This window comes from Chlamydomonas reinhardtii, chromosome 8, assembly GCF_000002595.2.
Source record: "Chlamydomonas reinhardtii strain CC-503 cw92 mt+ chromosome 8, whole genome shotgun sequence".
In the NCBI taxonomy this organism is placed as follows: Eukaryota; Viridiplantae; Chlorophyta; class Chlorophyceae; order Chlamydomonadales; family Chlamydomonadaceae; genus Chlamydomonas; species Chlamydomonas reinhardtii.
Window position 1 is genome coordinate 1545783 of NC_057011.1, and position 27830 is coordinate 1573612.

At 64.8% G+C, this 27830-nt stretch overlaps 6 protein-coding genes across 8 annotated transcripts in view; 3 read left to right on the top strand and 3 right to left on the bottom strand.

Moving 5' to 3' along the window:
* Positions 1-326: 326 nt before the first annotated feature.
* CHLRE_08g365000v5 (uncharacterized protein) lies at positions 327-11411 on the bottom strand. The gene is made up of 15 exons (XM_043064899.1): positions 11128-11411; positions 10559-10636; positions 9892-10424; positions 9577-9664; positions 8966-9175; positions 8666-8767; positions 8175-8303; positions 7845-7904; positions 7250-7351; positions 6847-6996; positions 6619-6711; positions 6231-6402; positions 5787-5887; positions 3846-5630; positions 327-3596 (listed from the first exon to the last, which is right to left on the bottom strand). Exons 1-15 carry the CDS (start codon positions 11161-11163, stop codon positions 1446-1448), a joined length of 5790 nt encoding a protein of 1929 aa, XP_042921896.1. The 5' UTR covers positions 11164-11411; the 3' UTR covers positions 327-1445.
* Positions 11412-11742: 331 nt separating this feature from the next.
* CHLRE_08g365050v5 (uncharacterized protein) lies at positions 11743-15561 on the bottom strand. The gene is made up of 2 exons (XM_043064901.1): positions 15285-15561; positions 11743-15134 (listed from the first exon to the last, which is right to left on the bottom strand). The coding sequence occupies exons 1-2, from the start codon at positions 15367-15369 to the stop codon at positions 13561-13563; spliced, it is 1659 nt and encodes a 552-aa protein (XP_042921897.1). The 5' UTR covers positions 15370-15561; the 3' UTR covers positions 11743-13560.
* Positions 15562-16401: 840 nt separating this feature from the next.
* On the bottom strand, positions 16402-19111 carry CHLRE_08g365100v5 (uncharacterized protein). 2 transcript variants are annotated; one of them, XM_043064904.1, is made up of 2 exons: positions 18694-19111; positions 16402-18543 (listed from the first exon to the last, which is right to left on the bottom strand). In XM_043064904.1, the coding sequence occupies exons 1-2, from the start codon at positions 18806-18808 to the stop codon at positions 16970-16972; spliced, it is 1689 nt and encodes a 562-aa protein (XP_042921899.1). In that variant the 5' UTR covers positions 18809-19111; the 3' UTR covers positions 16402-16969. The 2 variants fall into 2 exon arrangements, with proteins under 2 accessions (XP_042921899.1, XP_042921898.1); XM_043064905.1 differs by having other exon boundaries at positions 18694-18971.
* Positions 19112-20321: 1210 nt separating this feature from the next.
* Positions 20322-23693, top strand: CHLRE_08g365150v5 (uncharacterized protein). 2 transcript variants are annotated; one of them, XM_043064909.1, is made up of 2 exons: positions 20322-20736; positions 20888-23693. In XM_043064909.1, the coding sequence occupies exons 1-2, from the start codon at positions 20652-20654 to the stop codon at positions 22459-22461; spliced, it is 1659 nt and encodes a 552-aa protein (XP_042921900.1). In that variant the 5' UTR covers positions 20322-20651; the 3' UTR covers positions 22462-23693. The 2 variants fall into 2 exon arrangements, with proteins under 2 accessions (XP_042921900.1, XP_042921901.1); XM_043064910.1 differs by having other exon boundaries at positions 20442-20736; positions 20888-23050.
* A 48-nt stretch (positions 23694-23741) lies between these two features.
* Positions 23742-27053, top strand: CHLRE_08g365200v5 (uncharacterized protein). The gene is made up of 2 exons (XM_043064911.1): positions 23742-24135; positions 24287-27053. The coding sequence occupies exons 1-2, from the start codon at positions 24051-24053 to the stop codon at positions 25858-25860; spliced, it is 1659 nt and encodes a 552-aa protein (XP_042921902.1). The 5' UTR covers positions 23742-24050; the 3' UTR covers positions 25861-27053.
* A 48-nt stretch (positions 27054-27101) lies between these two features.
* The window catches only part of CHLRE_08g365204v5 (uncharacterized protein), a 3082-nt gene continuing 2353 nt past the window's right edge, over positions 27102-27830 (top strand). The window contains exons 1-2 of the mRNA XM_043064912.1: positions 27102-27519; positions 27671-27816. Coding sequence (XP_042921903.1) covers positions 27435-27519; positions 27671-27816 — 231 coding nt within the window. The 5' untranslated portion in view covers positions 27102-27434. The remainder of the gene's footprint in view (positions 27520-27670; positions 27817-27830) is intronic.

The window sequence follows — 27830 nt, forward strand, 5'->3', positions numbered from 1 at the left end:
GGTCTCCATATTCCTATGCCCGACATCTCTTGCACATATTGGCTGCATGCGCCCGCGTGGTGCACCGTTCACCGAGGAGGGAACGCGCAGGGCTGCAGGTGCGGCCGCTAAGGCCCCTGCGTCCAAGGGCACCGCGCGGCCCCTGCGTCCCATCCAAACTTTCCCTTAGCGAGTTCGTGTCAGCGTTGGCCGACACGGCGGCTAGCGGGGGACCACCAGTGCTGGCCTGAGCATCGGTTTGAGCAATTGCGCCATGCTGCAGCTGCTCACAGGCTCATGACAGACTAAGGCCGGAACGAAGGGGGCAAGAGCTACTCAAGCGCGGCACGGCGGCAAGCTTACATGCTAACCCCGTCTGCATCTTACCGTACATTCGCGCCACTCAACAGCATAAGTTATAACACTATAACTAAATAAGTACAACGACGAGTGGCAGCATGTGTCAAGCGCAGCCATGTAAGGCGACGGAAGGTGGAGCACCAAAAGAGATGCAGCCTCCCTGAACAATTGGCTCTTGTTGCCGTTGATACCGGCTATGCCCATCCCTTGCTGCCCATCAATGCCGCAAAGTAACACAACAGCACACTTTTCCTCGATTGTGTTTACGGTAAAGAGCAACATCCCCTGCTGCGTGAGGGTTGCCATCCGCATGAATGCAGGCGCCCCGTCCATCAAGACACCGGGGCGGCGGCGGCGTGGCGCCGGTTATTAAGAAAGTCAACAAACAGCGTTCACCGCTCCAGCGATCACCGCCAATCGCTGTTTCAACGCTTGGTTATTATGCAACGCTCAAGCTCAATGCGCGGATGCAAGACCCCCAACGCAAGGCCCTGGCGTGAGTTGGATTCCGGGTCCGGCCCGTGTGTGCGGCATCATCACACATGCTGCTGCACACCCACTCACCCACTCACGGAACCCCTGTGCACCTCAAGCCTAGCAATCTGCCGGCCGCTTGCCTAGCTGCACCACCAGCATCAAGTGGCCCTGAGCACTGATTAAACAGCCAATACGAGTTTCAAACCGCCGACCACCAACTTGTAAAACATTTCGAGCGCCACTATCCCACTCTAACAAGTACGGTACTGTAATCAGCAGTACCGCCGCCAACACAGGGCTGCCGCATGCCCCAAGCATCGATCATGCAGCTGGCGAGCAACTCTAATCGCGCCTCAAACTCACCAGGCTCAAGCAGGACCCCCATCACACGTAGACGGTAAGGGCACCAGAAGAGTCGGAAAGAATCACGCACAGTAGTCCTTATCCCAGCGGACACGGTATCCCCATCACTCGGACAGCCTGGGAGCACCAGTGGAGATCACCGGAAAGTCACACACTCGTACTTCTCCCAGGTGCGTCCACCAGGGTCCATCCCTACGCACACGATATGCAAACACCCGCCCAGTCGCGCACCCGTTTCCACTCCCAAGCCCCCATCCAACCCCTGCTCACGCGCTGCCGCCGCCCGCCTCCGTCAGGGCGCTCGCTGCCCCCAGCCGGCTGTGCAGCTGTGACAGAGCCGCCAGGTGCTGCAACACGGACCCCCCTCCTCCGCCCGCCACCGCTCCTCCCACCCCCGGTCCTCCGCCCACAGCAGCACCGCCCAACACCCCGCCGCCCGCGCCTCCAGTCACGCTGCCGCCCGGCTGGCCGCCGCTACCCACCGGGCCGCTGCCAGCAGACGCGCTGCGCACGTGCATCAAGTGCGGATAGCTCGCCCCAGCTGCCCCAGCCCCTACTGGCGACGTCGTCGCCCCCAGCAGACCCATGACTTCCAGCAGCGACCCAGGGGCCAGCATGGCTGCTGCCGAGGAGTCGTGCGGCAGGCGCAGCATGGGCTCCGAGCGGCGGTGCGGGTGCGGGGATGTCTCCACGCCTGTGCCGCTGCTCCCCAGCCCCGCGCGCCCGGCAATACCTAGGCCCTCACGTCCCTGCTGCAGCTGCTGTTGCTGCAGCTGTTGCTGCTGGTGCAGGCCCGCAGATGCGACCAGTTCGAGGTTGCCCAGCAGCCCCGCAAGGGCCGCATCCGCGCTCCCATGGCCACTGCCACCGCCGTTGCTACTGCCGCCGCCGTCCATGCTACTGCGCGCTAACGCCGCCCCCAGCGCCGCATGAAGGCTAGCCATCTGGCTGTGAAGCGCGGAGGCCGCGGTGGTGGTGTGGCCTCCGCCACCTCCACCGCTGCCGAGCCCGCCAGCAGCAGCTCCGGCACTGGCAGCAGCCTGCAGCAGCCCCTGCGGGCGCTGCTGCTGCTGCTGGTGTTGTTGCTGCTGCTGCTGCTGCGCTAGCAGGAGATGGAGCAGAGCTGAGGACTGCTGCAGAGCCTCACCGGACGCGCCTCGGCCGCCTGAGGTGTGCTGCGGCATCAGTGGCAACGACTCCTGCGCCCCGCCGCCACCGCCACCCTGCGCCGCCGCCGCCGCCGCTATGGCCGCCATAAGCCCCGTCAGCCCACCTTCAAAAGCTGGGTTGACCACCGATGACTGCCCAGCTTGCGTCAAGCCCGCCGGCTCCCCCCTGCCGTCCGCTCCGGCCCCGGCCGCGCCGCCAGCCCCGCCGACTGCGCTCGCACTGGCTGCACCGCTCTTGCTGGCGGCGCCGCCTCCCGCGCTCTTGCCGCTGCTGGCGCCGCCCAGGCCGCCGCTGCCCACCGCGCTCGCCACGCCCTCCGTGCAGCCGGCCGCCATGGACCCCGAGTCCCGCGCCCCCCGCATTCCGCTGCCGCCCCCGCGCGCGACCGCGCCATCAGCTGCGTCCGGCTCTCCGTCGCCTGCCTGCGGGCCGGCGGTCTTGCCAGCTGCGGCGCCGGGGCCGGGGCCGTTCCCGTTGTTACCGTTACCGTTGGGTGACAGAAGCGCAAGGTGGTTGGCGAGATCGGACCCCAGCGATAGGCCCTGCGGCAGGCCCGACGACAGGAAGGCCAAGAGCTCCAGGGACTCCAAAGGCTGCAGCGAGGTGATCGGCCCAAGGGCCGCGGCGGCGGCGGCTGCGCTGCCGCCAAGCCCTGCAAAAGGGTTGGGTCCAGTGGCTCCCGCTTCGCCGCCGTCGCCACCATCACCAGCCGCTGCCGCCACGTCAGCGGCAGCGGCAGCAGCGCGGGCGGCGTGTCGGGGCGTGTTGCCGCCGCCGCCACTGCCGCTCGCACCTGACCGTTCGCTTGCAGCTGGTCGTGCGCTCCTAGGGCCCTGCTCGCCGCTGGTTCGCTGCGACAGGCTGCCGCTTGCCGCCGCGCCGCCGGTCCCGCTCTCTGCCGGCCGCGCCGTCCCTGCCTCCCGTGCTCCGCTTCCAGACCCAGCCCTGCCGCCACTGCCCTGCTGCGCGCTGCCGGCGGCGGCGCCTCCGCTACTGCTCTCCCCTGCCCCTGCCCCCGCCCCTGCCGCGGTCCTGCCGCTGCCGCCGCTGGTGCCGCGGCGCTTGGCTGGCGGCGCCGCCACCCCTGCCAGCCGCTCCCGCTCCCTCTCCCTCTCCTCCTGGTCCCTGGTCCCGGACGGCCCCGCGTCCGCCTCAACCTCCCCCGCCTGTGCGGCTATCTCCTCGAGGACGGAAGCGGGCAGGCCGGTGCCGAAGGGCGTGGAATGGAGCGCGCTGGCGTCCAGAGCCTGCCACCATGGCCAGCAGGGGTTACATTCATTATTAGTTAAGGAAGTGGAAGGGGTCACGGATTGCGATGAGGGCGGAGATGATGAAGGCATTGGAAAGCCGCAACGACGCGGGAGGGAGGACGGGGGTTGAGCGGAGGGCCCGGCCCAGCGTTTCTTCAAGTGGTGTAATAGCCGGCTTGTGCAGGTAGTCAAGCGCGACTCGAACGCGGTCCTGACACAAACACACATAAACACACAAATACGTACCTTGGGTATGGCGTTGGGTTCCGCCGCCGCCTCAGCCGATATCGCCAGCCCGCCTTGCAGCGTCGGCTCTCGTGGCAGCAACGGCAGGCCACTTGCCTCGGCGCTCCGCTCGCCGCCGCCACCGTCGCCGCTGCGTGCTTCGGCGCTGCCCCTGCCCGCTTCCACCCCCGCCTCCCCTGTGCTGCGTCCCTCCGCCTTCACCGCAAATTGCTTTCCGCCCCTGCCTCCCTCGCCACCACCGCCCTCCGCGCCGGCCTCCTCGGCCACCGCCGCCTCAAGCGCCGCGTCGGCCCCGGCCTCCGCAAACAGGGACAGCAGCGGCAGCAGCTTTCCATCTGGGTCAAAGTTAAAGCTTGGCAGGACAAGCGACCCCAGGCCCAGCCCAAGCGAGCCGCCCGCTCCGGCGCCGCCCGCCCCCGAGCCTGGGAGGGGCGGCCCTGCCAGGCAGGAGGTGAGGGAGGGGATGGAGGCGATGGTGGCGAGCAGCTGAGCGGTCGGGCATCCGCCCGTGGTGGCGGTGTGGGCGGAGGGCGTGCGCTCCGGCGAGGGCAACTGCGACGGCCGCGGCGAGGGCGACGGCGAGCGCGGCCGCTTCCGGGTGCCCGCCGCTGCGTTGCCGGCAGCCGCATGTGTTGCAGCTCCGGAGCCGCCGTTCACGCCGTTGGCGTTGGTGTTGTGTGCGCCCTGCGGGCCGTGCAGCTCCAGCTCGCCGCCGGCACTGAGGTGCATCTGCCCATGCAGCAGCGGCGGCGGCACCAGCGGAGCCCGACTGGCTCCGCCGGGCCCGCCTTGCGTCGCACCGTTGGCGGCCTGTGGTTGGTGCTGTGGGTTCTGCTGGGCCTGGTGCTGAGTCTGGGCTTGAGGCTCGCCAAACAGGGCGTGCAGGTGGGCACCAAAGCCGCCAAAGGGCCCGACTGGGTCGGGGTCCTGGCCCGAAGGCTGCGGCCCTGAGCCGCCCGCTGGCCCTGCCCCGAGCTCGTGTCGCGGCGGGCAGGTGTGCTGGTGCTGCTGCTGCTGCTGCGACTGCTGCTGCGGCAGTAGCTGTCCTTGCTGTTGCGGATGCTGGTGTCGGAACATGCCTGTCAACGCACCCATGTTCGCAGCAGCCAGCGCGGCCAAATCGCTCCGGATCGCCGCCCCCGGCGCCCCACCGAGCGCACCTCTGGCGCCATCACCACCTCCGCCACCCTCCCCAGCTCCGGCCCCGACTGCCAGTCCACTGCCGCCCAGCCCTCCTGCCATACCACCGGCGCCAGCCGCCGCTGCCATTGCCGCCCGCTGTCGCACCGCGTTGGCGATCGCAAGCAGGGCATGCGCAGGCGGCGGAGCTGCGGGCGCGCCTGCGGCAAAGCCCCCAGCGCCACCGGCGGCCTGCTGCTGCTGTTGCTGCTGTTGCGCGGCGTGGTGTGACAGCAGCGTGTGTAGGAACGACCCAGGCACGAGCCCCTGAGGCGGCGGCGGCGTGCCGCCTGCGCCCGCAGCAGCCACGCCTCCTGGCCCTGCCAGCATTGACATGGGCGAGGGCGAGGGCGCGCGCGGGAGGCCCGCCGGCGGGCCGGGGGCGCCCATCCCTGGTGCCAGCGTGACAGCCCAGCCGCCCCCGCCACCAAGAGCACCAGCAGCACCGCCCAGAGTCCCGGCCCCGGTGCCGCTGCTGCGGCGATGATGGTGATGGGTAGCAGCGGCCGTGCCGGGGGGCAGGCCGTTGGCCGGCATGCCGGGAGCTTGACCGTCCTGGAAGATGGACCAGCCGGGGTGTCCGGGCATCGACCAGCTCTTGACCGCCTGGAGGGACGGGCGCAACGGCAGCGACAGCAGTGGGGTGACACGGGTCCGAATTGGCCTGGTGTCACGCATACCGCCAGGTATCCCTTTGGAGCAGAACACGTGCCCCTACTTCCGAGCGTCCAAGCTACTGATGAGTGCGAGCCACCTACGTACCTGCGCCTTGAGCTGTCGCATGAGGGTGAGCGCCGCGGCGTCTAGCTCGTCCTCGGGCGCAATGCGTTGCGTGGCGCCGCCCGGCGCAGCGTGCAGCAGGGCTGCAGTGATGTTGTCACAGGAAACGGGAATGGCGCAGGGGCGGCAGCTTCAAATAGTGCGTCTGCAACCGACCTCGAAGCCGGCTTCGCAAGCAGCCCTCCGCATGTGCAGGGCGTACCGTAATCGGGTCATGCGGGAGACGTACAGTAGTCAGGGTCATGCTGGAACGACACGCCTTCACACGAGGCGCCTGGCGCCCCCGCACCCAAGCCAGCCATCAGTCCAGCCCCCCGCCCCCGGCAGTGACTCGCCGTATGCCGAACTGGCCCTGCACAGTACGGCTGTTGCTGCCCCGTGCTGACGCACTGTCGCCCCACCGTGCCGTACTCCTGCCGTACTCACACACGGGTTCCTTGAGCAGCACGCCGCCGTACTTGCACCCGAACAGCAACCCCACAGCGGAGCCGTTGGGCGGATGCCACACGCGCCGCCGGAAGTCTGACACGACCGCGGTGGCGGCGTGCGCCGCCGCCTCCTCCCACTTCTCCTTGGATAGCTTCAGCACCATTTGCAGCTGCGTGCGCGCGCGAACACAGTGCGGGCCGGGGTTTACAATTCATGATGAATCAAGGAGAAGCGAAATCGTAGCCAGGCACAATGGTCAGGGGGTCAGGTGGCTCCGTGGTGCTCTACCGAGAGGATTCGAGACGAGAGGTGCGCCGTTTCCAGCGACAGCCGCGTGTTGGTGCGGCTAAGGGACAACACGAACCGCCAATGGCCCAGCACCCACCACTTTCTTGAGCTGTGCGTCCTTGTCCGCCGCGCCCGCCAGGGCTTGGAACTGGCCCACACTTGTCACCGCGCCGCCCACGCCCTCCGGCAGCTGTGTTCATGTTGCACAAAACAAGGATCTTTCTTAGAGACAACAAAGAGCGATGAGCACCGCAGGCGCACGGCCGCGCATTGATTGGCCCCTTGCGGCCTTGCCCCAATCTATCACGGACTTCACAGCGCGCACCTGTAGAGTCAGGTTGAGCTCCTTTGCCGCAGCCACCACGTCCGCCAACTTCTTGACGGTCTCGCGGCCGATGTGCTCGATCTTACTCACGTGGTCGTCCAGCAGCGGTACCTCGGCCTTGTTGGCCTGCTTCACACGCCGCGTGGCCACCTGAGGAGGGTGCAGGGTTTGCAAATACCAGCCCAAACCAAACCAAACTGAGCGAAGCACACGCAGAGGCAAGAAGTGCAGGGCAGTGATACTCGTGGGGAGGCGTCGCGTCGGTGGAAGGGAGTTAGGGGCGAGGCGGCGGAAGGGCGGGGATGGAGAGAGGATGGAGGATGGCCCGCACAAGCCTGCATATGCCCGCACGCGCCCGCACACGCCCGCAAACGCCCGCCCGCACTCGCCCACGGGCACTCACCACGAAGTCCTCCGACACGGCGTACGCGACCGCCGGCAGCGGCACCGCCGGGTCGTCCGCCGCCACTGCCGACACCAGCAGCCGGAAGGGCGGCTTGCGGCCCTGTGCGCGAGCACGTGCGTGTGTTCAGGCATTTTGTGTGTGTGTGTGTGTGTGTGTGTGTGTGTGTGCGTGTGTGTGTGTGTGTGTGTGTGATGTTAAAGAACACAAGGAAAACATTATGTGTGTGTGCGCGTGTGTGTATTCGCGGGGGTGTGTGTGCGCGCGCGCATGTGCAGTGTGTCTCAGAGCACAAGGGAGGGAAACACGCAGGACGGTGCAGGTGCGTGTACGAAACGCGGGACGAGGGGTACGGCACACGGCCACACGCTGCGGGCTCCCACCTGCCCTACCTGTTGGGCTCGGGCACTCAGGCTCCCGTTTTGCCCTGACAGCCACCGTATCTCCCCACCGTCGGCACTCCAACCTTGTGAACTCATTGCTTCAATGAGCATGAACGGCTACCCCTCTTCCCCGACCCCCCCCCCCGTTCGCATGAATGGCTAACCCTCCCCCACACACACAGCCCCCCACCCACACACAGCCCCCCACCCACCTGCAGCAGCGCCTCCGAGCTGTCCGTCACCGTGAGCTCCGGCAGCACGGCCACGCCGCGCTGCAGATGCAGGCATCAGGCGTGTGGGGGATTGGGGGAGATAGTCAGAGATCACCGCCGAGTTGGGGGGAAAAGGTTAAGCTCCAGGTGTTGGGGACGCAGCAGGCATGCGACATGGGATGGTTTGGTTATGGGAATGCCGCATGGCAACCGGTGCTTACAAAGCGAGCTAGCCCCGAATCGTGCAATATTGAGTGCAAGGGGCGTGTAATGAGTGAGAGCGGCTGCAGTTCACGCCCGCCTCAGAGCCGACCTCGAGCCGCCACACACCTCCAGCTTCAGGAGGATGCGACGTTGCCCCGTGCTGGCGACTGCGTTGGCGCCTGCACCACCACCACCACCACCACCGCCGCCGCCGCCACCACCGCCACCAGCTTTGAGCTGCAGTAGCGGCTCATCCTGTGTGTGATAGTGTATGCGTGTTCAGAGCACAAAGAAAACAAGTGTGTGTGTGTGTGTGTGTGTGTGTGTTTATGCGTGCACGAAAGGGGCATGAGTGGGTGCCACGACATGTGCACGTGCATTGTAAGACCCAGTCCCCTCCGCACAGCCTCCCGGTGCTCCCCTTCCCGCCCCGCGCCGTCCCTTCTTTTGCCACAACGCCCCCGCCCCGCCCCGCCCGCCCACCGCCCCGCCCCGCCAAGCCCATTCCTGCCCTACCCCGCCGCATCCCGCCCCGCAACACCCCTTCCTCCGCCCCTTGCCCCGCTCGTTCCCGCACCGCATCGCACCGCCCCCGCACCGCCCCTTCCGCCCCGGACCTTGTGGTTGTTGAGTTTCATGCAGGCGCGCAGGTCGTCCGCCCCCAGCGCCCGGCAGTCGCCGCCGCGCTCCTTCCACATCACACCGTCCAGCAGCACCAGCTGTGTTGCAGGCAGTGTGTGTGGTGGGTGGTGGTGGTAGTGTGTTTGGGGGAGGGGTTGGCGAGTTGCGGAGTGGAGGTGGCGGGACGGCGCGAGCCGGCACGGGTTGGCATTAGACGCGTCCAGCCTTAACCCACGTCCTGGCATGTCATTTGCAATTCACCAGAGCATGCAAGCTACAGGCGTCTGCCTCCTCACCTCAAGCAGAATGCTGCTGGACTCCTCGTCCTCACACAACACGCTGGTGGCTACAGCCGCCGCCGCCGCCGCCGCAGTAGCCGTGGCCGCCGCCGCCGCCCCTGTGCCGCCTGCCGCCGCTACAGCCGCCTGCTGCTGCGCGCCCGGCTGTAGCCGCCTCAGCTCCACCTTGATGGAGGCGCCGCACTTGGCACGCAGCGCGTCGCCCACCTGCGCGGCGTGCCGTGTACCGTACCGATACACAGGGCGGCGCGGGATGCTTTGTTGCGACGCAACACCGCAGCGCACACACGCACAGCGCTCCACATGGCGTGGCCCTACACAGCCTGGCAGCAGCGCCCAGCCGCCTCCCACCTACCTATCCCCCTGACACCTCCCAGCTGCCTTCCAACCACCTGCTATCTCTTATCTCCCAGCCCACGCCCTAGCCAGCACACGCCCTAGCCAGCACACGCCCTAGACAGCACACGCCCCCCCCTGCCACTCCGTCGTCAAGCATAGGCCACGCTCTCCTCCTCGCTCTATTGCATTGGGTTCGCTTTAATTTGGGCTGGAATCTACAACCTCCTCCCCCACACACGCCCCCCCCCCACACATACGCCGCCACGCACCAGGTACTTGCGACTGAAGTTGCGCTCGCACAGGCGCAGCGGGTTGCAGGCGCACAGCATGCAGCCGGGCTCGCGGCAGCCGAGCGCACTGCAGCAACACCAGGCCGAGGAGGGTGCGCGGGGCTTCGGGCAAGTGGTTTTGCGCTCGGTGGCCCACGAACAAGACACCGCCCGGTGCCGACCCTCTTCTTTGTGCTTTTCCAACACCGCCCGGTAGCACCGATCGCGGCTCACAGGGTGCTAGCACACACATGCCCCCACGTGGCCCCAAGCCATCACCGCCAACCAATCCCACCACCACATCTCGCCACTCACGAGCATTCGTGGCGGATAACCAGTATGAGGCCCTCAGTGCCGCCACCGCCGCCGCACACCGACACACTCGCGCCCGCCGCCATCGTCGCCGCCGCCGCGCCGCCACCGTTAGCACCGCCGCCAGCACCATTCGCCAGCCCCAGGTCCATCGGTTGCATGGGCGGCAGCGTGGGAGTGACGCGGCCGGAGGCGGCCGCCGCTCCCAGAGCACCGAGAAGGTCCGAGTTCGCGGCTGCGGCTGCTGCGGCGGCTGCACTGCTAGGAGGCAGCAGGCCGCCTGTTGCCGAGGGCTCTGGCGTCACCCGAGACGGCGTGGCCGCATCCCGCTTCGACCCATCGCCCTGGCTGACGCCTGCGGCTGTAGCAGCGGCCGCAGCGGGGGTGGCGCGGGCGGCGGTCGCGCCTGAGGCTGATGCTACAGCCTGCTGCTGCGAGGCGGTGATCTGGGTCGGCTGCGGGTGCTGCTGAAGCAGCGCCTCGATCTGGGGAAGAGGCGGGCTTTCCAAGAGGTCCACGAAAACCGCTTGCTGGACCTGTGTGTATGTATGTTCGTGTTGAAAAGGCGCATGTGTGGATGGTGCGGAGCGAGTCGAGAGGCAAGGCCAGGCGTACAGAGCAAGTACAGCGCTGCGGCGTCGCAACCAGTGGAGGTCCAGGGTGATCCTACCTGTGCTGTGGACAGGTGTGCTGCATGCTGTGAAGCAAAGCGCGTGGCGAACGAGCGTAGCCTCGAGGCGACATACTCCTGTGGAAACAGGATTGCGAGGAACGCGGTTCGCACGTTAGGTCAAGTTGTGTGCACCCGGCGTGGGTTCCTGGGACCCTGGCTTGACGTCGGTTACTCGAGTCTGCGCTGTCGTGTGATACCAATGCGGTAATAGTGACGGCAACGATTACACGAGCAAGATATGCGTAGCCTAGAAGCGCGGGAGAGAGAACCAATCGGGGCCTAACCGCAACTCGCAGTGCCTGCCGCGGCCACATCATGTGCCTTCTATGCGATTTACTACTCTCTCTTTATGGAGAAATCGATGGGGCCGGCAACATAGAGTCGGCACAGTGGCCGCGTTGGCAGCGAGGCCAGCCTTCCATTGTTGCATATCATACAGAGGGACATCCTAGACAACAACATGTAGACTCTGTTGCAAGATATCGGGGCTTGGGCAAGGCCACGAGGCTCGAATGCATCGACGCGAACTCCCGGGCTCTGCTATCGTGCGCTAAGCAACGCCCTACCTCAATCTGGCCCTTAAGGTCGCCGAATGCAGACATTCCACCCGCCGGCAGATGCGCAGGCGAGTGGAAGCAATTCGTCGCGCCCACACTGCGGCGTAGACTCCCTACGGATGTGTTCTATTTATGGACACAAATGCGGAACATATTTTCATTTAGTAGGACGCAAAACACTCCGGTCAACCCAAAAAAGAAGGGCAAGAAGCTGGGAAGCCGTGATGAGCAATCCCGGAAAAGGCGCGCACACAACGCCGTTGCGGTGCAAGTTATCCAGTGTCTTACTTCATGCATGACTGCATATGCACAAATGACCCATGGTACCGGTTTGCTGGCGAACGGGGGTCCCCCGTGGGGGTCCCCCAAACTTTCACTGCAGTTGACGCGTGAGCCCGCCCGCCGCCCACGCACACGCATGGCCTGCTCCCTTGTCGCCTGCAAGCCACTACGCCTTATGCTCTGGTCTGCGTTTGCACCACTTTCGTAAAGCACGTCAATCACGCATCACAAGCCGGATCGGCACCCAGATTGCGGTTGCGGAGGCCCCGGGATTTGTTGCAGCGCGTCCCGGCACAGCCCGACTGGAGCATGACTGAGGCACGGAGCGGACAGCAAGCTTCATCTGGTAGTGGATTACACAGCAGGGCCCTGCAAGGCCGGTTCACTGCGGTCCTTGCTTGTGGGACCTGAGGGCCGTGCCCTCAATCATAGCATTCACGCATTGCGGCGCAACCACGAGGTGTCGTGCTGGTGGCCACATCCCTTCCCCACGCCCCCTGTAAGGTCAATCACACGGACCTATACTTTTTGCTGCTGCTATGCATGCGCATGTTCAGCGCTGCTGCGCCACACGAATTGCGTGCTGCGTTCTAGGGACAGCTCTATGTGCTAGAGGCCAATCATGATCCACACCAATCAATCAATAACAACAGTCTCCACGACACTCGGACTCCGTTTGGCGTGCCGAATGCGGAGCAGCGTGGAGCGCGCACCGGTGTCTCGTCTCGAAGGTAACAAGTAACCGCATTGCCGCTGACACTAACTTCTTTCGTGATGTTTATTGCTAGCCTGGAGCTCGCGACGGCGTCTTGCATTCGCATTCACTCGCAAGCACTTCGTTAACAGGGCGTATCAGGGATAATCGCCCCTGGGCCCCGGCAAGTTCACGCCGGTATCTGTTGCCCAGTGGCAGGGACCCACTCGAGGTTCCGCCCTCGAGCGTTTGGAACTGGCGAGCCTCCCGCTTGCGGGTGCAGCCTGAGCATTCACGCGGCCGCATGCACGCGATTGCAGCACTGCGCGGACGGGTCGTCGTCGTCTTACACCTTGGTTATTTGGTTCTGGAGAATTTGTTTCTTGGTTTGGCTTTTCAGCGGTTTCGGGTACATGCCGTGGACACGCACCGAGCTCGGCCAGCCCTCCGCCCGCCGCCCACTCAGCTGTCAGCACGGTTCCCCCACCCGGCCGGCCCCGCTGCACCGTGCGTGGGCCGGTCCCTGGACGGGTGTGGGGAACCGCACAGCGGTCCGCGCCCGTCCGTCTCAGCTGTCAGCTGTACGCCACTGCATCGTCGCCAGCCTCGCCGCGGCACATGGGGGCGGGATCCATGCAGCGGCGCCCATACTTACCACGCTTGGCCGGCGCCAGTACATACTACCAGTACAGCTCGCCCGGTGCAGCCGCCGTTCAGCCCTCTAATCAGCCCGGCCCCAGCTAGGCAGCCACCCTGCTTCACTTGCTCGGCAGCTTTGCCCGGCATCGGCTACTGACATCCGCCACGCCGCTTCTTTCTTCTCCCGTTTCTTTCCGCTTGCCCACGCATATGCTCCATGGGCGCCCGCGGATGCCTGGCTCCGTTCCAGGTGGGTGCATTTTGTGGGTTTCGCGTTGTCGCGGCGAATGGCAGCAGCCTAGTTGCGAGCTGGAACGCGTCCGCCCCTGCAAGCGGCAGCAGTCTCCACGACACTCGGACTCCGTTTGGCGTGCCGAATGCGGAGCAGCGTGGAGCGCGCACCGGTGTCTCGTCTCGAAGGTAACAAGTAACCGCATTGCCGCTGACACTAACTTCTTTCGTGATGTTTATTGCTAGCCTGGAGCTCGCGACGGCGTCTTGCATTCGCATTCACTCGCAAGCACTTCGTTAACATCACCATTGTCACCGTTACCCAGCCAGCAGGGTCCGTCATAAGCTAGTGTGCCCCAGTGCGGGGCCGCAAGAATATGCATGATTAGGTCCTGGTATTACTAAGCCACCTACCGCCGCCACCGCCGTAAGAATCAAGGAATGCCATAAGCTAGGTTGTCCGTACATGAATTGCATTCATCACTTGGATAACTTGGGTTCGTGTCCGCTTTTACCATTGCTCTCATGCAAGCCGCCAACATGCTTCACTACCACTCAGCCACTCAGCCAGCAGCTACCCTGCCTATGCCAGCTCCCTACATGCCGTCGTACGTGGCGGGGTTGGCCGGGTATAGCACGCGGCCGCTGAAGCGCACCGACGAAATGAAGGTGGGCTTGGCGCCCTTGGCCTGCGCCTTGACGGTGATGCGGATGCCGCCCACGGCCGTGCGGCGCAGGCGCGGCGGTAGCTCCGACTGGCTGCCGCGAGGAGGCACGCTCTCCGAGCTGCCCGAGCGGTCGGAAGGCACGTTGATCACCAGGTCGCCACCGCAGGGCGTGCTGTCAGACGCGGCCGAGTACACGGGCTGGCCCTTGGGGCCGGACACAGGCGCCACGCCGGGCAGCTCAGGGATAGGCGTGGCGGGCCACGGCAGCAGCTCCACAGACAGCACGCCGGGGTTCTGCAGCTGCGTGATGGTGATGCTGTCCAGCTGCATGGGCTCGCGGAAGTACAGAGGCAGCGTCGTCGTGGTCTGCGTGGCGTTGGACGGCACAGCCCAGGCGCGCGGGCAGCCGCCACACACGCCCACCGTGGCGGTGCACTGGCGGCGTGCGCTCCAGAACACCAGGTTCAGCGGGCTGCGCGGCTTGCGGTAGCTGCGGAAGCTGGCGTCGTTGTACCACACCACGGGCTTGCTGCTGTCGCCCGACAGAGTGCCCTGGGCGGGCATGCGGCTGACTCGGACCGACGTGACGCGCGCAGGCGGGCTGGGCGAGGGAGGCGACGGCGGAGGCGAGGGAGGCGGAGAGGGGGCCTCGTTCACCCAAGACGCGTTCAGGGCGGATGTCAGGACAGCCACGTTCAGCGGAGGAGGACGGGGAGGGCGAGGAGGAGGAGACGGAGGCGAAACAGGAGCGGTGGGAGGAGCAGACACGCCAGGAGGCAGCGGCGGGCTGGGCGGCGGCGAGGGAGGCAGCGCCACCTCCACCAGCGTCACGACCGTGAAGTCGACAATCACATCCGCAGTATACGACGGCTGCTGCTGCAGAGCGCTGCGGCGAGCCTGCTGCAGCTTGGCACCAGGGCCCAGCACCAGCTCAAGCTTGGCGGAGCGAAGCCCAGCCACGGTGGCATCATCGGCGGGCGTCACGCGCTTGAGCGCAAGCAGGCTCAGGCCAGCGCCGGGCAGCAGCGCAGACAGCTCCGACGCAGACCACACACGCTCCGCAGCGCCGCTCTGCTCCAGCGCGGCGCGGCGGCGGCCGCTGGACGCGCCGCCCTTGGTCACGCGCGTCACGTACACGCTGGCGGGGTCGATGTTGAGGGCGTTGGCGGTGAGCTGGATGAAGGCGGCAATGAAGGCATCCACAGACGCCTGGCTGGTCACATCCAGGTCGGCCACGATGGTGGCGTTCGCAGAGAAGCCAGCCACGTAGTGCTCCGCCTCAAGCGCAAGGCCGGGAGGAAGCGGGGGAGAGGGGGAGGGAGGCGCGGGAGGTGACGGGCTGGGGCTGGGAGGCGCGGGCGACGGCGGGTACACGCCCGACGCCAGCACGCGGCGCATGGCCTCGCTGTCGGCGTTCATGTGCGCCAGCGCCGACACCACGGACTCCAGCTCCTGCTGCTGATCGGCAGAGGAGGCGGAGGCGTCCGACACAGAGGCGGAGTCTGCGGGAACAGGCGGCAGGGAGGAGGGGAGGAAGGGTGAGGAGCGCGAGAGGAGGCGAACGTGACGGAAAGAACCCGTTGCGAGTGCGCCTTGGTCCGATATAAGGCGCTGCTTACATCCTCCTTCCCATGTATCTATGCCGCGCTTACCATCTAGCGCTAGCTTCGCCATGCGAGCGCTGAACACGCCGCCCACAAAGCAGCTCGCCACCAAAAGCAGCGCCAAGGCGCCCATCGTGGGGCGACTTGCTGAAGAGCGAGCCATATGGGCTGGCTCCTTAGATGTATGAGCTTATGGTAATAGGACAGGCTCAGCCGGCTGTCGAGAGACGCAGGCCCAAGTCGGCAGGTAGGACAAGAGTGTTTTCGCTCGAGACGTAGCTCGAGTGGTGTTTCTTGCACTGTGTGCGATGTCGCAGGCTTGGGTGTATTGGTCTGTGCCTGTAGTATGTTTGTATAACTGCAGAGCGGCGCTGGCGGGCCTGAAAAACCTGCTGGCGCGCGATGTACGGCAGCTTTGGTTGCGCGCCTATTGCATTTCAGCCGCGGCATTTGCCTGGCCAGAGGCATCACACGGTATGTGTATGATACCCAGTATATGTATGACTATCCAGCAGCACCTTGGGCCGCAGGAACTCAGAGCCCGTTGCACGCATGCTGGACCGTGTCCGACCCGCGTGCCGCCCTGCTCGCAGGCTGGCCACGCAACTGGCTGTTGTCAGTTTAGCCTCCCCCAATCCCCCATGGATGCTCTGCATCTACAGCTTGCATGCACAAACACCACACCGGAGGGGTACAAAGGGGCTGAGCGCGGGGTGGGGTTCCGGGCATCGGAGGTGCCTCGCACGGACAGGCCTCGCAGGCCGCGGCCCCTGGCGCAAGGGATGTTGCCATGGCTCACCGCCCGCTCTGTTTGCATTCCCCTGCACACACGCTACGTCAGAGTCCGCTGCCATTCACATCATGTACTTTGTGGTGCCATAAGCCCATAACTGCGATACGCCCGGACACACCTGTGACATGCTGAGCATGTACTGACACCCGTCGAATGTCGTGGCATTAGACGCACAGCCCAGATCAGCCCTCGGTTTTCAGCCACGTTCCATCCCGACATCCCAGGATTGCAGTGTACGATGCGCTCCAGACCTGACCCAGATTGCACGCCTGCACTCAGATTTTCGGCTGCGGTGGCTGGAGCACATTATTAGTTCCGCAACACTCGTCATGAGCGGTTGCGGCTGAGGCATAGAGCGGACAGCAAGCTTCATCTGGTAGTGGATTACACAAAGCGTGGACCGGTTCACTGCGGTCCTTGCTTGTGGGACCTGAGGGCCGTGCCCTCAATCATAACATTCACGCATTGCAGCGCAGCCACGAGGTGTCGTGCTGGTGGCCACATCCCTTCCCCACGCCCCCTGTAAGGTCAATCACACGGACCTATACTTTTTGCTGCTGCTATGCATGCGCCTGTTCAGCGCTGCTGCACCACACGAATTGCGTGCTGCGTTCTAGGGCCAACTCTATGTGCTAGAGGCCAATCATGATCCACACCAATCAATCAATAACAACATCACCATTGTCACCGTTACCCAGCCAGCAGGGTCCGTCATAAGCTAGTGTGCCCCAGTGCGGGGCCGCAAGAATATGCATGATTAGGTCCTGGTATTACTAAGCCACCGCCGCCACCGCCGTAAGAATCAAGAAATGCCATAAGCTAGGTTGTCCGCACATGAATTGCATGCATCACTTGGATTGGGTTCATGTCCGCTTGTACCAATGCTCTCATGCAAGCACACAGCCACTCAGCCAGCAGCTACCCTGCCTATGCCAGCTCCTTACATGCCATCGTACGCGGCGGGGTTGGCCGGGTACAGCACGCGGCCGCTGAAGCGCACCGACGAAATGAAGGTGGGCTTGGCGCCCTTGGCCTGCGCCTTGACGGTGATGCGGATGCCGCCCACGGCCGTGCGGCGCAGGCGCGGCGGTACCTCCGACTGGCTGCCGCGAGGAGGCACGCTCTCCGAGCTGCCCGAGCGGTCGGAAGGCACGCTGATCACCAGGTCGCCGCCGCAGGGCGTGCTGTCAGACGCGGCCGAATACACGGGCTGGCCCTTGGGGCCGGACACAGGCGCCACGCCGGGCAGCTCAGGGATGGGCGTGGCGGGCCAAGGCAGCAGCTCCACAGACAGCACGCCGGGGTTCTGCAGCTGCGTGATGGTGATGCTGTCCAGCTGCATGGGCTCGCGGAAGTACAGAGGCAGCGTCGTCGTGGTCTGCGTGGCGTTGGACGGCACAGCCCAGGCGCGCGGGCAGCCGCCACACACGCCCACCGTGGCGGTGCACTGGCGGCGTGCGCTCCAGAACACCAGGTTCAGCGGGCTGCGCGGCTTGCGGTAGCTGCGGAAGCTGGCGTCGTTGTACCACACCACGGGCTTGCTGCTGTCGCCCGACAGAGTGCCCTGGGCGGGCATGCGGCTGACTCGGACCGACGTGACGCGCGCAGGCGGGCTGGGCGAGGGAGGCGACGGCGGAGGCGAGGGAGGCGGAGAGGGAGCCTCGTTCACCCAAGACGCGTTCAGGGCGGATGTCAGGACAGCCACGTTCAGCGGAGGAGGACGGGGAGGGCGAGGAGGAGGAGACGGAGGCGAAACAGGAGCGGTGGGAGGAGCAGACACGCCAGGAGGCAGCGGCGGGCTGGGCGGCGGCGAGGGAGGCAGCGCCACCTCCACCAGCGTCACGACCGTGAAGTCGACAATCACATCCGCAGTATACGACGGCTGCTGCTGCAGAGCGCTGCGGCGAGCCTGCTGCAGCTTGGCACCAGGGCCCAGCACCAGCTCAAGCTTGGCGGAGCGAAGCCCAGCCACGGTGGCATCATCGGCGGGCGTCACGCGCTTGAGCGCAAGCAGGCTCAGGCCAGCGCCGGGCAGCAGCGCAGACAGCTCCGACGCAGACCACACACGCTCCGCAGCGCCGCTCTGCTCCAGCGCGGCGCGGCGGCGGCCACTGGACGCGCCGCCCTTGGTCACGCGCGTCACGTACACGTTGGCGGGGTCAATGTTGAGGGCGGTGGCGGTGAGCTGGATGAAGGCGGCAATGAAGGCATCCACAGACGCCTGGCTGGTCACATCCAGGTCGGCCACGATGGTGGCGTTCGCAGAGAAGCCAGCCACGTAGTGCTCCGCCTCAAGCGCAAGGCCGGGAGGAAGCGGGGGAGAGGGGGAGGGAGGCGCGGGAGGTGACGGGCTGGGGCTGGGAGGCGCGGGCGACGGCGGGTACACGCCCGACGCCAGCACGCGGCGCATGGCCTCGCTGTCGGCGTTCATGTGCGCCAGCGCCGACACCACGGACTCCAGCTCCTGCTGCTGATCGGCAGAGGAGGCGGAGGCGTCCGACACAGAGGCGGAGTCTGCGGGAACAGGCGGCAGGGAGGAGGGGAGGAAGGGTGAGGAGCGCGAGAGGAGGCGAACGTGACGGAAAGAACCCGTTGCGAGTGCGCCTTGGTCCGATATAAGGCGCTGCTTACATCCTCCTTCCCATGTATCTATGCCGCGCTTACCATCTAGCGCTAGCTTCGCCATGCGAGCGCTGAACACGCCGCCCACAAAGCAGCTCGCCACCAAAAGCAGCGCCAAGGCGCCCATCGTGGGGCGACTTGCTGAAGAGCGAGCCATATGGGCTGGCTCCTTAGATGTATGAGCTTATGGTAATAGGACAGGCTCAGCCGGCTGTCGAGAGACGCAGGCCCAAGTCGGCAGGTAGGACAAGAGTGTTTTCGCTCGAGACGTAGCTCGAGTGGTGTTTCTTGCACTGTGTGCGATGTCGCAGGCTTGGGTGTATTGGTCTGTGTCTGTAGTATGTTTGTATAACTGCAGAGCGGCGCTGGCGGGCCTGAAAACCTGCTGGCGCGCGATGTACGGCAGCTTTGGTTGCGCGCCTATTGCATTTCAGCCGCGGCATTTGCCTGGCCAGAGGCATCACATGGTATATGTATAATACTGAGTATATGTATGACTATCCAGCAGCACCTTGGGCCGCAGGAACTCAGAGCCCGTTGCACGCATGTCCGACCCGCGTGCCGCCGTGCTCGCAGGCTGGCCACGCGTGGCCACGCAACTGGCAGTTGTCAGTCCGGCCTCCCCCATGGACGCTCTGCATCTACAGCTTGTATGCACAAACACCACACCGGAGGGGTACAAAGGGGCTGAGCGCGGGGTGGGGTTCCGGGCATCGGAGGTGCCTTGCGCGGACAGGCCTCGCAGACCGCGGTCCCTGGCGCAAGGGATGTTGTCATGGCTCACCGCCCGCTCTGTTTGCAGTCCCCTTCATGCACGCTATGTATAATTTCAATATCACACACACAGGGTACGTTATAGCGATACGCCCGGACAGACCTGTGGCATAGATGAGTGGCTCTGGAAGCAAAGCCTACAAAGCCCTGGTTCGTTGAGTGCCAAGTTATGAGTGAGGGCACGGCCCTCAGGTCTCAGAATTAAGGGCCACAGTTAGCGTTTCTTGCAGGGCCCTGCTGTGTAAAGCAATATCAGATAAGTCTGGATTCCGTCCGCTCCGATGCTCCTTGTCTCAGTCGTGCTCCAGCCGGGTGGCGCCAATGCTCGCTCCAACAAGACCGCAGCCGCAGCCTGGGTGCAGACGTGCAATCTGGGTCGGGTGTGGGTGTACACAGATGCTCCTCCGGTGCCCCTCCGACGTCACGCACTTGGCGTGGTACCGTACTGGAACTTACTGGAGCACTTGTCAAGCGGGTCCCACTCGCACACGGCCCTACGTGTCCCCCGCCCGATACCGGGCGATAGCGTAACTACACATAGCGTGCATGGACGGGACAGCAAACAGAGCGGGCGGTGAGGCAAGGCGACATATCTTGAGCCAATGGCCGCCGCGCAAGGCATCTCCGATGCCCGGAACCCCACCCCGCGCTCAGCCCCTTTGTACCCTTCCAGTGTGGTGTTTGTGCATGCAAGCTGTAGATGCAGAGCGTCCATGGGGGAGGCTAAACTGACAACAGCCAGTTGCGTGGCCACGCGTGGCCAGCCTGCGAGCAGGGCGGCACGCGGGTCGGACACGGTCCAGCATGCGTGCAACGGGCTCTGAGTTCCTGCGGCCCAAGGTGCTGCTGGATAGTCATACATATACTGGGTATCATACATATACCATGTGATGCCTCTGGCCAGGCAAATGCCGCGGCTGAAATGCAATAGGCGCGCAACCGAAGCTGCCGTACATCGCGCGCCAGCAGGTTTTTTCAGGCCCGCCAGCGCCGCTCTGCAGTTATACAAACATACTCCAGACACAGGCCAATACATCCAAGTCAACGACATCGCACACAGTGCAAGAAACACCACTCGAGCTACGTCTCGCGCGAAAACACTCTTGTCCTACCTGCCGACTTGGGCCTGCGTCTCTCGACAGCCGGCTGAGCCTGTCCTATTACCATAAGCTCATACATCTAAGGAGCCAGCCCATATGGCTCGCTCTTCAGCAAGTCGCCCCACGATGGGCGCCTTGGCGCTGCTTTTGGTGGCGAGCTGCTTTGTGGGCGGCGTGTTCAGCGCTCGCATGGCGAAGCTAGCGCTAGATGGTACGCGCGGCATAGATACATGGGAAGGAGGATGTAAGCAGCGCCTTATATCGGACCAAGGCGCACTCGCAACGGGTTCTTTTTGTCGCGTTCGCCCCCTCTCGCGCTCCTCACCCCTTCCTCCCCTCCTCCCTGCCGCCTGTTCCCGCAGACTCCGCCTCTGTGTCGGACGCCTCCGCCTCCTCTGCCGATCAGCAGCAGGAGCTGGAGTCCGTGGTGACGGCGCTGGCGCACATGAACGCCGACAGCGAGGCCATGCGCCGCGTGCTGGCGTCGGGCGTGTACCCACCGTCGCCCGCCCCTCCCAGCCCCAGCCCGTCGCCTCCCGCGCCTCCCTCCCCCTCTCCCCCGCTTCCTCCCGGCCTTGCGCTTGAGGCGGAGCACTACGTGGCTGGCTTCTCTGCTAACGCCACCATCGTGGCCGACCTGGATGTGACCAGCCAGGCATCTGTGGATGCCTTCATTGCCGCCTTCATCCAGCTCACCGCCACCGCCCTCAACATCGACCCCGCCAACGTGTACGTGACGCGCGTGACCAAGGGCGGCGCGTCCAGCGGCCGCCGCCGCGCCGCGCTGGAGCAGAGCGGCGCTGCGGAGCGTGTGTGGTCTGCGTCGGAGCTGTCTGCGCTGCTGCCCGGCGCTGGCCTGAGCCTGCTTGCGCTCCAGCGCGTGACGCCCGCCGATGACGCCACCGTGGCTGGGCTTCGCTCCGCCAAGCTTGAGCTGGTGCTGGGCCCAGGTGCCAAGCTGCAGCAGGCTCGCCGCAGCGCTCAGCAGCAGCAGCCGTCGTCTACTGCGGATGTGATTGTCGACTTCACGGTCGTGACGCTGGTGGAGGTGGCGCTGCCTCCCTCGCCGCCGCCCAGCCCGCCGCTGCCTCCTGGCGTGTCTGCTCCTCCCACCGCTCCTGTTTCGCCTCCTTCTCCTCCTCCTCGCCCTCCCCGTCCTCCTCCGCTGAACGTGGCTGTCCTGACATCCGCCCTGAACGCTTCTTGGGTGAACGAGGCCCCCTCTCCGCCTCCCTCGCCTCCGCCGTCGCCTCCCTCGCCCAGCCCGCCTGCGCGCGTCACGTCGGTCCGCGTCAGCCGCATGCCCGCCCAGGGCACTCTGTCGGGCGACAGCAGCAAGCCCGTGGTGTGGTACAACGACGCCAGCTTCCGCAGCTACCGCAAGCCGCGCAGCCCGCTGAACCTGGTGTTCTGGAGCGCACGCCGCCAGTGCACCGCCACGGTGGGCGTGTGTGGCGGCTGCCCGCGCGCCTGGGCTGTGCCGTCCAACGCCACGCAGACCACGACGACGCTGCCTCTGTACTTTCGCGAGCCCATGCAGCTGGACAGCATCACCATCACGCAGCTGCAGAACCCCGGCGTGCTGTCTGTGGAGCTTCTGCCGTGGCCCGCCACGCCTATCCCTGAGCTGCCCGGCGTGGCGCCTGTGTCTGGCCCCAAGGGCCAGCCCGTGTATTCGGCCGCGTCTGACAGCACGCCCTGCGGCGGCGACCTGGTGATCAGCGTGCCTTCCGACCGCTCGGGCAGCTCGGAGAGCGTGCCTCCTCGCGGCAGCCAGTCGGAGCTACCGCCGCGCCTGCGCCGCACGGCCGTGGGCGGCATCCGCATCACCGTCAAGGCGCAGGCCAAGGGCGCCAAGCCCACCTTCATTTCGTCGGTGCGCTTCAGCGGCCGCGTGCTGTACCCGGCCAACCCCGCCGCGTACGATGGCATGTAAGGAGCTGGCATAGGCAGGGTAGCTGCTGGCTGAGTGGCTGAGTGGTAGTTAAGCATGGTGGCGGCTTGCATGAGAGCATTGGTAAAAGCGGACAACACGAACCCAATCCAAGTGATGCATGCAATTCATGTGCGGACAACCTAGCTTATGGCATTTCTTGATTCTTACGGCGGTGGCGGCGGTGGCTTAGTAATACCAGGACCTAATCATGCATATTCTTGCGGCCCCGCACTGGGGCACACTAGCTTATGACGGACCCTGCTGGCTGGGTAACGGTGACAATGGTGATGTTGTTATTGATTGATTGGTGTGGATCATGATTGGCCTCTAGCACATAGAGCTGGCCCTAGAACGCAGCACGCAATTCGTGTGGTGCAGCAGCGCTGAACAGGTGCATGCATAGCAGCAAAAAGCTTAGGTCCGTGTGATTGACCTTACAGGGGGCGTTGGGGAAGGGATGTGGCCACCAGCACGACACCTCGTGGCTGCGCCGCAATGCGTGAATGCTATGATTGAGGGCACGGCCCTCAGGTCCCACAAGCAAGGACCGCAGTGAACCGGTCAACGCTTTGTGTAATCCACTACCAGATGAAGCTTGCTGTCCGCTCCATGCCTCAGCCGCCACCGCTCCAGCCACCGCAGCCGAAAATCTGAGTGCCGGCGTGCAATCTGGGTCGGGTCTGCAGCGCACCGTACACCGCAATCCTGGGATGTTGGGATGGAACGTGGCTGAAAATCGAGGGCCGATCTAGGCTGTGCGTCAAATGCCACGACATTCGACGGGTGTCAGTACATGCTCAGCATGTCACAGGTGTGTCCGGGCGTATCGCAGTTATGGGCTTATGGCACCACAAAGTACATGATGTGAATGGCAGCGGACTCTGACGTAGCGTGTGTGCAGGGGAATGCAAACAGAGCGGGCGGTGAGCCATGGCAACATCCCTTGCGCCAGGGGCCGCGGCCTGCGAGGCCTGTCCGTGCGAGGCACCTCCGATGCCCGGAACCCCACCCCGCGCTCAGCCCCTTTGTACCCTTTCGGTGTGGTGTTTGTGCATGCAAGCTGTAGATGCAGAGCATCCATGGGGGATTGGGGGAGGCTAAACTGACAACAGCCAGTTGCGTGGCCAGCCTGCGAGCAGGGCGGCACGCGGGTCGGACACGGTCCAGCATGCGTGCAACGGGCTCTGAGTTCCTGCGGCCCAAGGTGCTGCTGGATAGTCATACATATACTGGGTATCATACACATACCGTGTGATGCCTCTGGCCAGGCAAATGCCGCGGCTGAAATGCAATAGGCGCGCAACCAAAGCTGCCGTACATCGCGCGCCAGCAGGTTTTTCAGGCCCGCCAGCGCCGCTCTGCAGTTATACAAACATACTCCAGACACAGACCGATACATCCAAGCCAGCGACATCATACACAGTGCAAGAAACACCACTCGAGCTACGTCTCGAGCGAAAACACTCTTGTCCTACCTGCCGACTTGGGCCTGCGTCTCTCGACAGCCGGCTGAGCCTGTCCTATTACCATAAGCTCATACATCTAAGGAGCCAGCCCATATGGCTCGCTCTTCAGCAAGTCGCCCCACGATGGGCGCCTTGGCGCTGCTTTTGGTGGCGAGCTGCTTTGTGGGCGGCGTGTTCAGCGCTCGCATGGCGAAGCTAGCGCTAGATGGTAAGCGCGGCATAGATACATGGGAAGGAGGATGTAAGCAGCGTCTTATATCGGACCAAGGCGCACTCGCCACGGGTTCTTTCCGTCACGTTCGCCTCCTCTCGCGCTCCTCACCCCTTCCTCCCCTCCTCCCTGCCGCCTGTTCCCGCAGACTCGGCCTCTGTGTCGGACGCCTCCGCCTCCTCTGCCGATCAGCAGCAGGAGCTGGAGTCCGTGGTGTCGGCGCTGGCGCACATGAACGCCGACAGCGAGGCCATGCGCCGCGTGCTGGCGTCGGGCGTGTACCCGCCGTCGCCCGCGCCTCCCAGCCCCAGCCCGTCGCCTCCGGCGCCTCCCTCCCCCTCTCCCCCGCTTCCTCCCGGCCTTGCGCTTGAGGTGGAGCACTACGTGGCTGGCTTCTCTGCTAACGCCACCATCGTGGCCGACCTGGATGTGACCAGCCAGGCGTCTGTGGATGCCTTCATTGCCGCCTTCATCCAGCTCACCGCCACCGCCCTCAACATTGACCCCGCCAACGTGTACGTGACGCGCGTGACCAAGGGCGGCGCGTCCAGCGGCCGCCGCCGCGCCGCGCTGGAGCAGAGCGGCGCTGCGGAGCGTGTGTGGTCTGCGTCGGAGCTGTCTGCGCTGCTGCCCGGCGCTGGCCTGAGCCTGCTTGCGCTCAAGCGCGTGACGCCCGCCGATGACGCCACCGTGGCTGGGCTTCGCTCCGCCAAGCTTGAGCTGGTGCTGGGCCCAGGTGCCAAGCTGCAGCAGGCTCGCCGCAGCGCTCAGCAGCAGCAGCCGTCGTCTACTGCGGATGTGATTGTCGACTTCACGGTCGTGACGCTGGTGGAGGTGGCGCTGCCTCCCTCGCCGCCGCCCAGCCCGCCGCTGCCTCCTGGCGTGTCTGCTCCTCCCACCGCTCCTGTTTCGCCTCCTTCTCCTCCTCCTCGCCCTCCCCGTCCTCCTCCGCTGAACGTGGCTGTCCTGACATCCGCCCTGAACGCTTCTTGGGTGAACGAGGCCCCCTCTCCGCCTCCCTCGCCTCCGCCGTCGCCTCCCTCGCCCAGCCCGCCTGCGCGCGTCACGTCGGTCCGAGTCAGCCGCATGCCCGCCCAGGGCACCCTGTCGGGCGACAGCAGCAAGCCCGTGGTGTGGTACAACGACGCCAGCTTCCGCAGCTACCGCAAGCCGCGCAGCCCGCTGAACCTGGTGTTCTGGAGCGCACGCCGCCAGTGCACCGCCACGGTGGGCGTGTGTGGCGGCTGCCCGCGCGCCTGGGCTGTGCCGTCCAACGCCACGCAGACCACGACGACGCTGCCTCTGTACTTCCGCGAGCCCATGCAGCTGGACAGCATCACCATCACGCAGCTGCAGAACCCCGGCGTGCTGTCTGTGGAGCTGCTGCCGTGGCCCGCCACGCCCATCCCTGAGCTGCCCGGCGTGGCGCCTGTGTCCGGCCCCAAGGGCCAGCCCGTGTACTCGGCCGCGTCTGACAGCACGCCCTGCGGCGGCGACCTGGTGATCAGCGTGCCTTCCGACCGCTCGGGCAGCTCGGAGAGCGTGCCTCCTCGCGGCAGCCAGTCGGAGCTACCGCCGCGCCTGCGCCGCACGGCCGTGGGCGGCATCCGCATCACCGTCAAGGCGCAGGCCAAGGGCGCCAAGCCCACCTTCATTTCGTCGGTGCGCTTCAGCGGCCGCGTGCTGTACCCGGCCAACCCCGCCGCGTACGACGGCATGTAGGGAGCTGGCGTAGGCAGGGTAGCTGCTGGCTGAGTGGCCGAGTGGTAGTGAAGCATGTTGGCGGCTTGCATGAGAGCATTGGTAGAAGCGGACACGAACTCAATCCAAGTGATGCATGCAATTCATGTACGGACAACCTAGCTTATGGCATTTCTTGATTCTTACGGCGGTGGCGGCGGTGGCTTAGTAATACCAGGACCTAATCATGCATATTCCTGCGGCCCCGCACTGGGGCACACTAGCTCATTACGGACCCTGCTGGCTGGGTAACGGTGACAATGGTGATGTTGTTATTGATTGATTGGTGTGGATCATGATTGGCCTCTAGCACATAGAGCTGGCCCTAGAACGCAGCACGCAATTCGTGTGGTGCAGCAGCGCTGAACAGGTGCATGCATAGCAGCAAAAAGCTTAGGTCCGTGTGATTGACCTTACAGGGGGCGTTGGGGAAGGGATGTGGCCACCAGCACGACACCTCGTGGCTGCGCCGCAATGCGTGAATGCTATGATTGAGGGCACGGCCCTCAGGTCCCACAAGCAAGGACCGCAGTGAACCGGTCAACGCTTTGTGTAATCCACTACCAGATGAAGCTTGCTGTCCGCTCCATGCCTCAGCCGCCACCGCTCCAGCCACCGCAGCCGAATGCAGGCGTTTAATCTCGGTCGGGTCTGGAGCGCACCGTACACCGCAATCCTGGGATGTTGGGATGGAACGTGGCTGAAAATCGAGGGCCGATCTAGGCTGTGCGTCAAATGCCACGACATTCGACGGGCGGGTGTCAGTACATGCTCTGTTTGTCACAGGTGTGTCCGGGCGTATCGCAGTTATGGGCTTATGGCACCACAAAGTACATGATGTGAGTTGCAGCGGACTCTGACGTAGCGTGTGTGCAGGGGAACGCAAACAGAGCGGGCGGTGAGCCATGGCAACATCCCTTGCGCCAGGGGCCAAGGCCCGCGAGGCCTGTCCGTGCGAGGCATCTCCGATGCCCGGAACCCCACCCCCCGCTCAGCCCCTTTGTGCCCTTCCAGTGTGGTGTTTTTGCATGCAAGCTGTAGATGCATAGCGTCCATGGGGGAGGCCGGACTGACAACAGCCAGTTGCGTGGCCAGCCTGCGAGCAGGGCGGCACGCAGGTCGGACATGGTCCAGCATGCGTGCAACGGGCTCTGAGTTCCTGCGGCCCAAGGTGCTGCTGGATAGTCATACGTATACTGGGTATCATACATATACCATGTGATGCCTCTGGCCAGGCAAACGCCGCGGCTGAAATGCAATAGGCGCGCAACCGAAGCTGCCGTACATCGCGCGCCAGCAGGTTTTTCAGGCCCGCCAGCGCCGCTCTGCCATTATACAAACATACTCCAGACACAGGCCAATACATCCAAGTCAACGACATCACACACAGTGCAAGAAACACCACTCGAGCTACGTCTCGCGCGAAAACACTCTTGTCCTACCTGCCGACTTGGGCCTGCGTCTCTCGACAGCCGGCTGAGCCTGTCCTATAACCATAAGCTCATACATCTAAGGAGCCAGCCCATATGGCTCGCTCTTCAGCAAGTCGCCCCACGATGGGCGCCTTGGCGCTGCTTTTGGTGGCGAGCTGCTTTGTGGGCGGCGTGTTCAGCGCTCGCATGGCGAAGCTAGCGCTAGATGGTAAGCGCGGCATAGATACATGGGAGGGAGGATGTAAGCAGCGCCTTATATCGGACCAAGGCGCACTCGCAATGGGTTCTTTCCGTTGCGTTCCCCTCCTCTCGCGCGCCTCACCCCTTCCTCCCCTCCTCCCTGCCGCCTGTTCCCGCAGACTCCGCCTCTGTGTCAGACGCCTCCGCCTCCTCTGCCGATCAGCAGCAGGAGCTGGAGTCCGTGGTGTCGGCGCTGGCGCACATGAACGCCGACAGCGAGGCCATGCGCCGTGTGCTGGCGTCGGGCGTGTACCCGCCGTCGCCTGCCCCTCCCAGCCC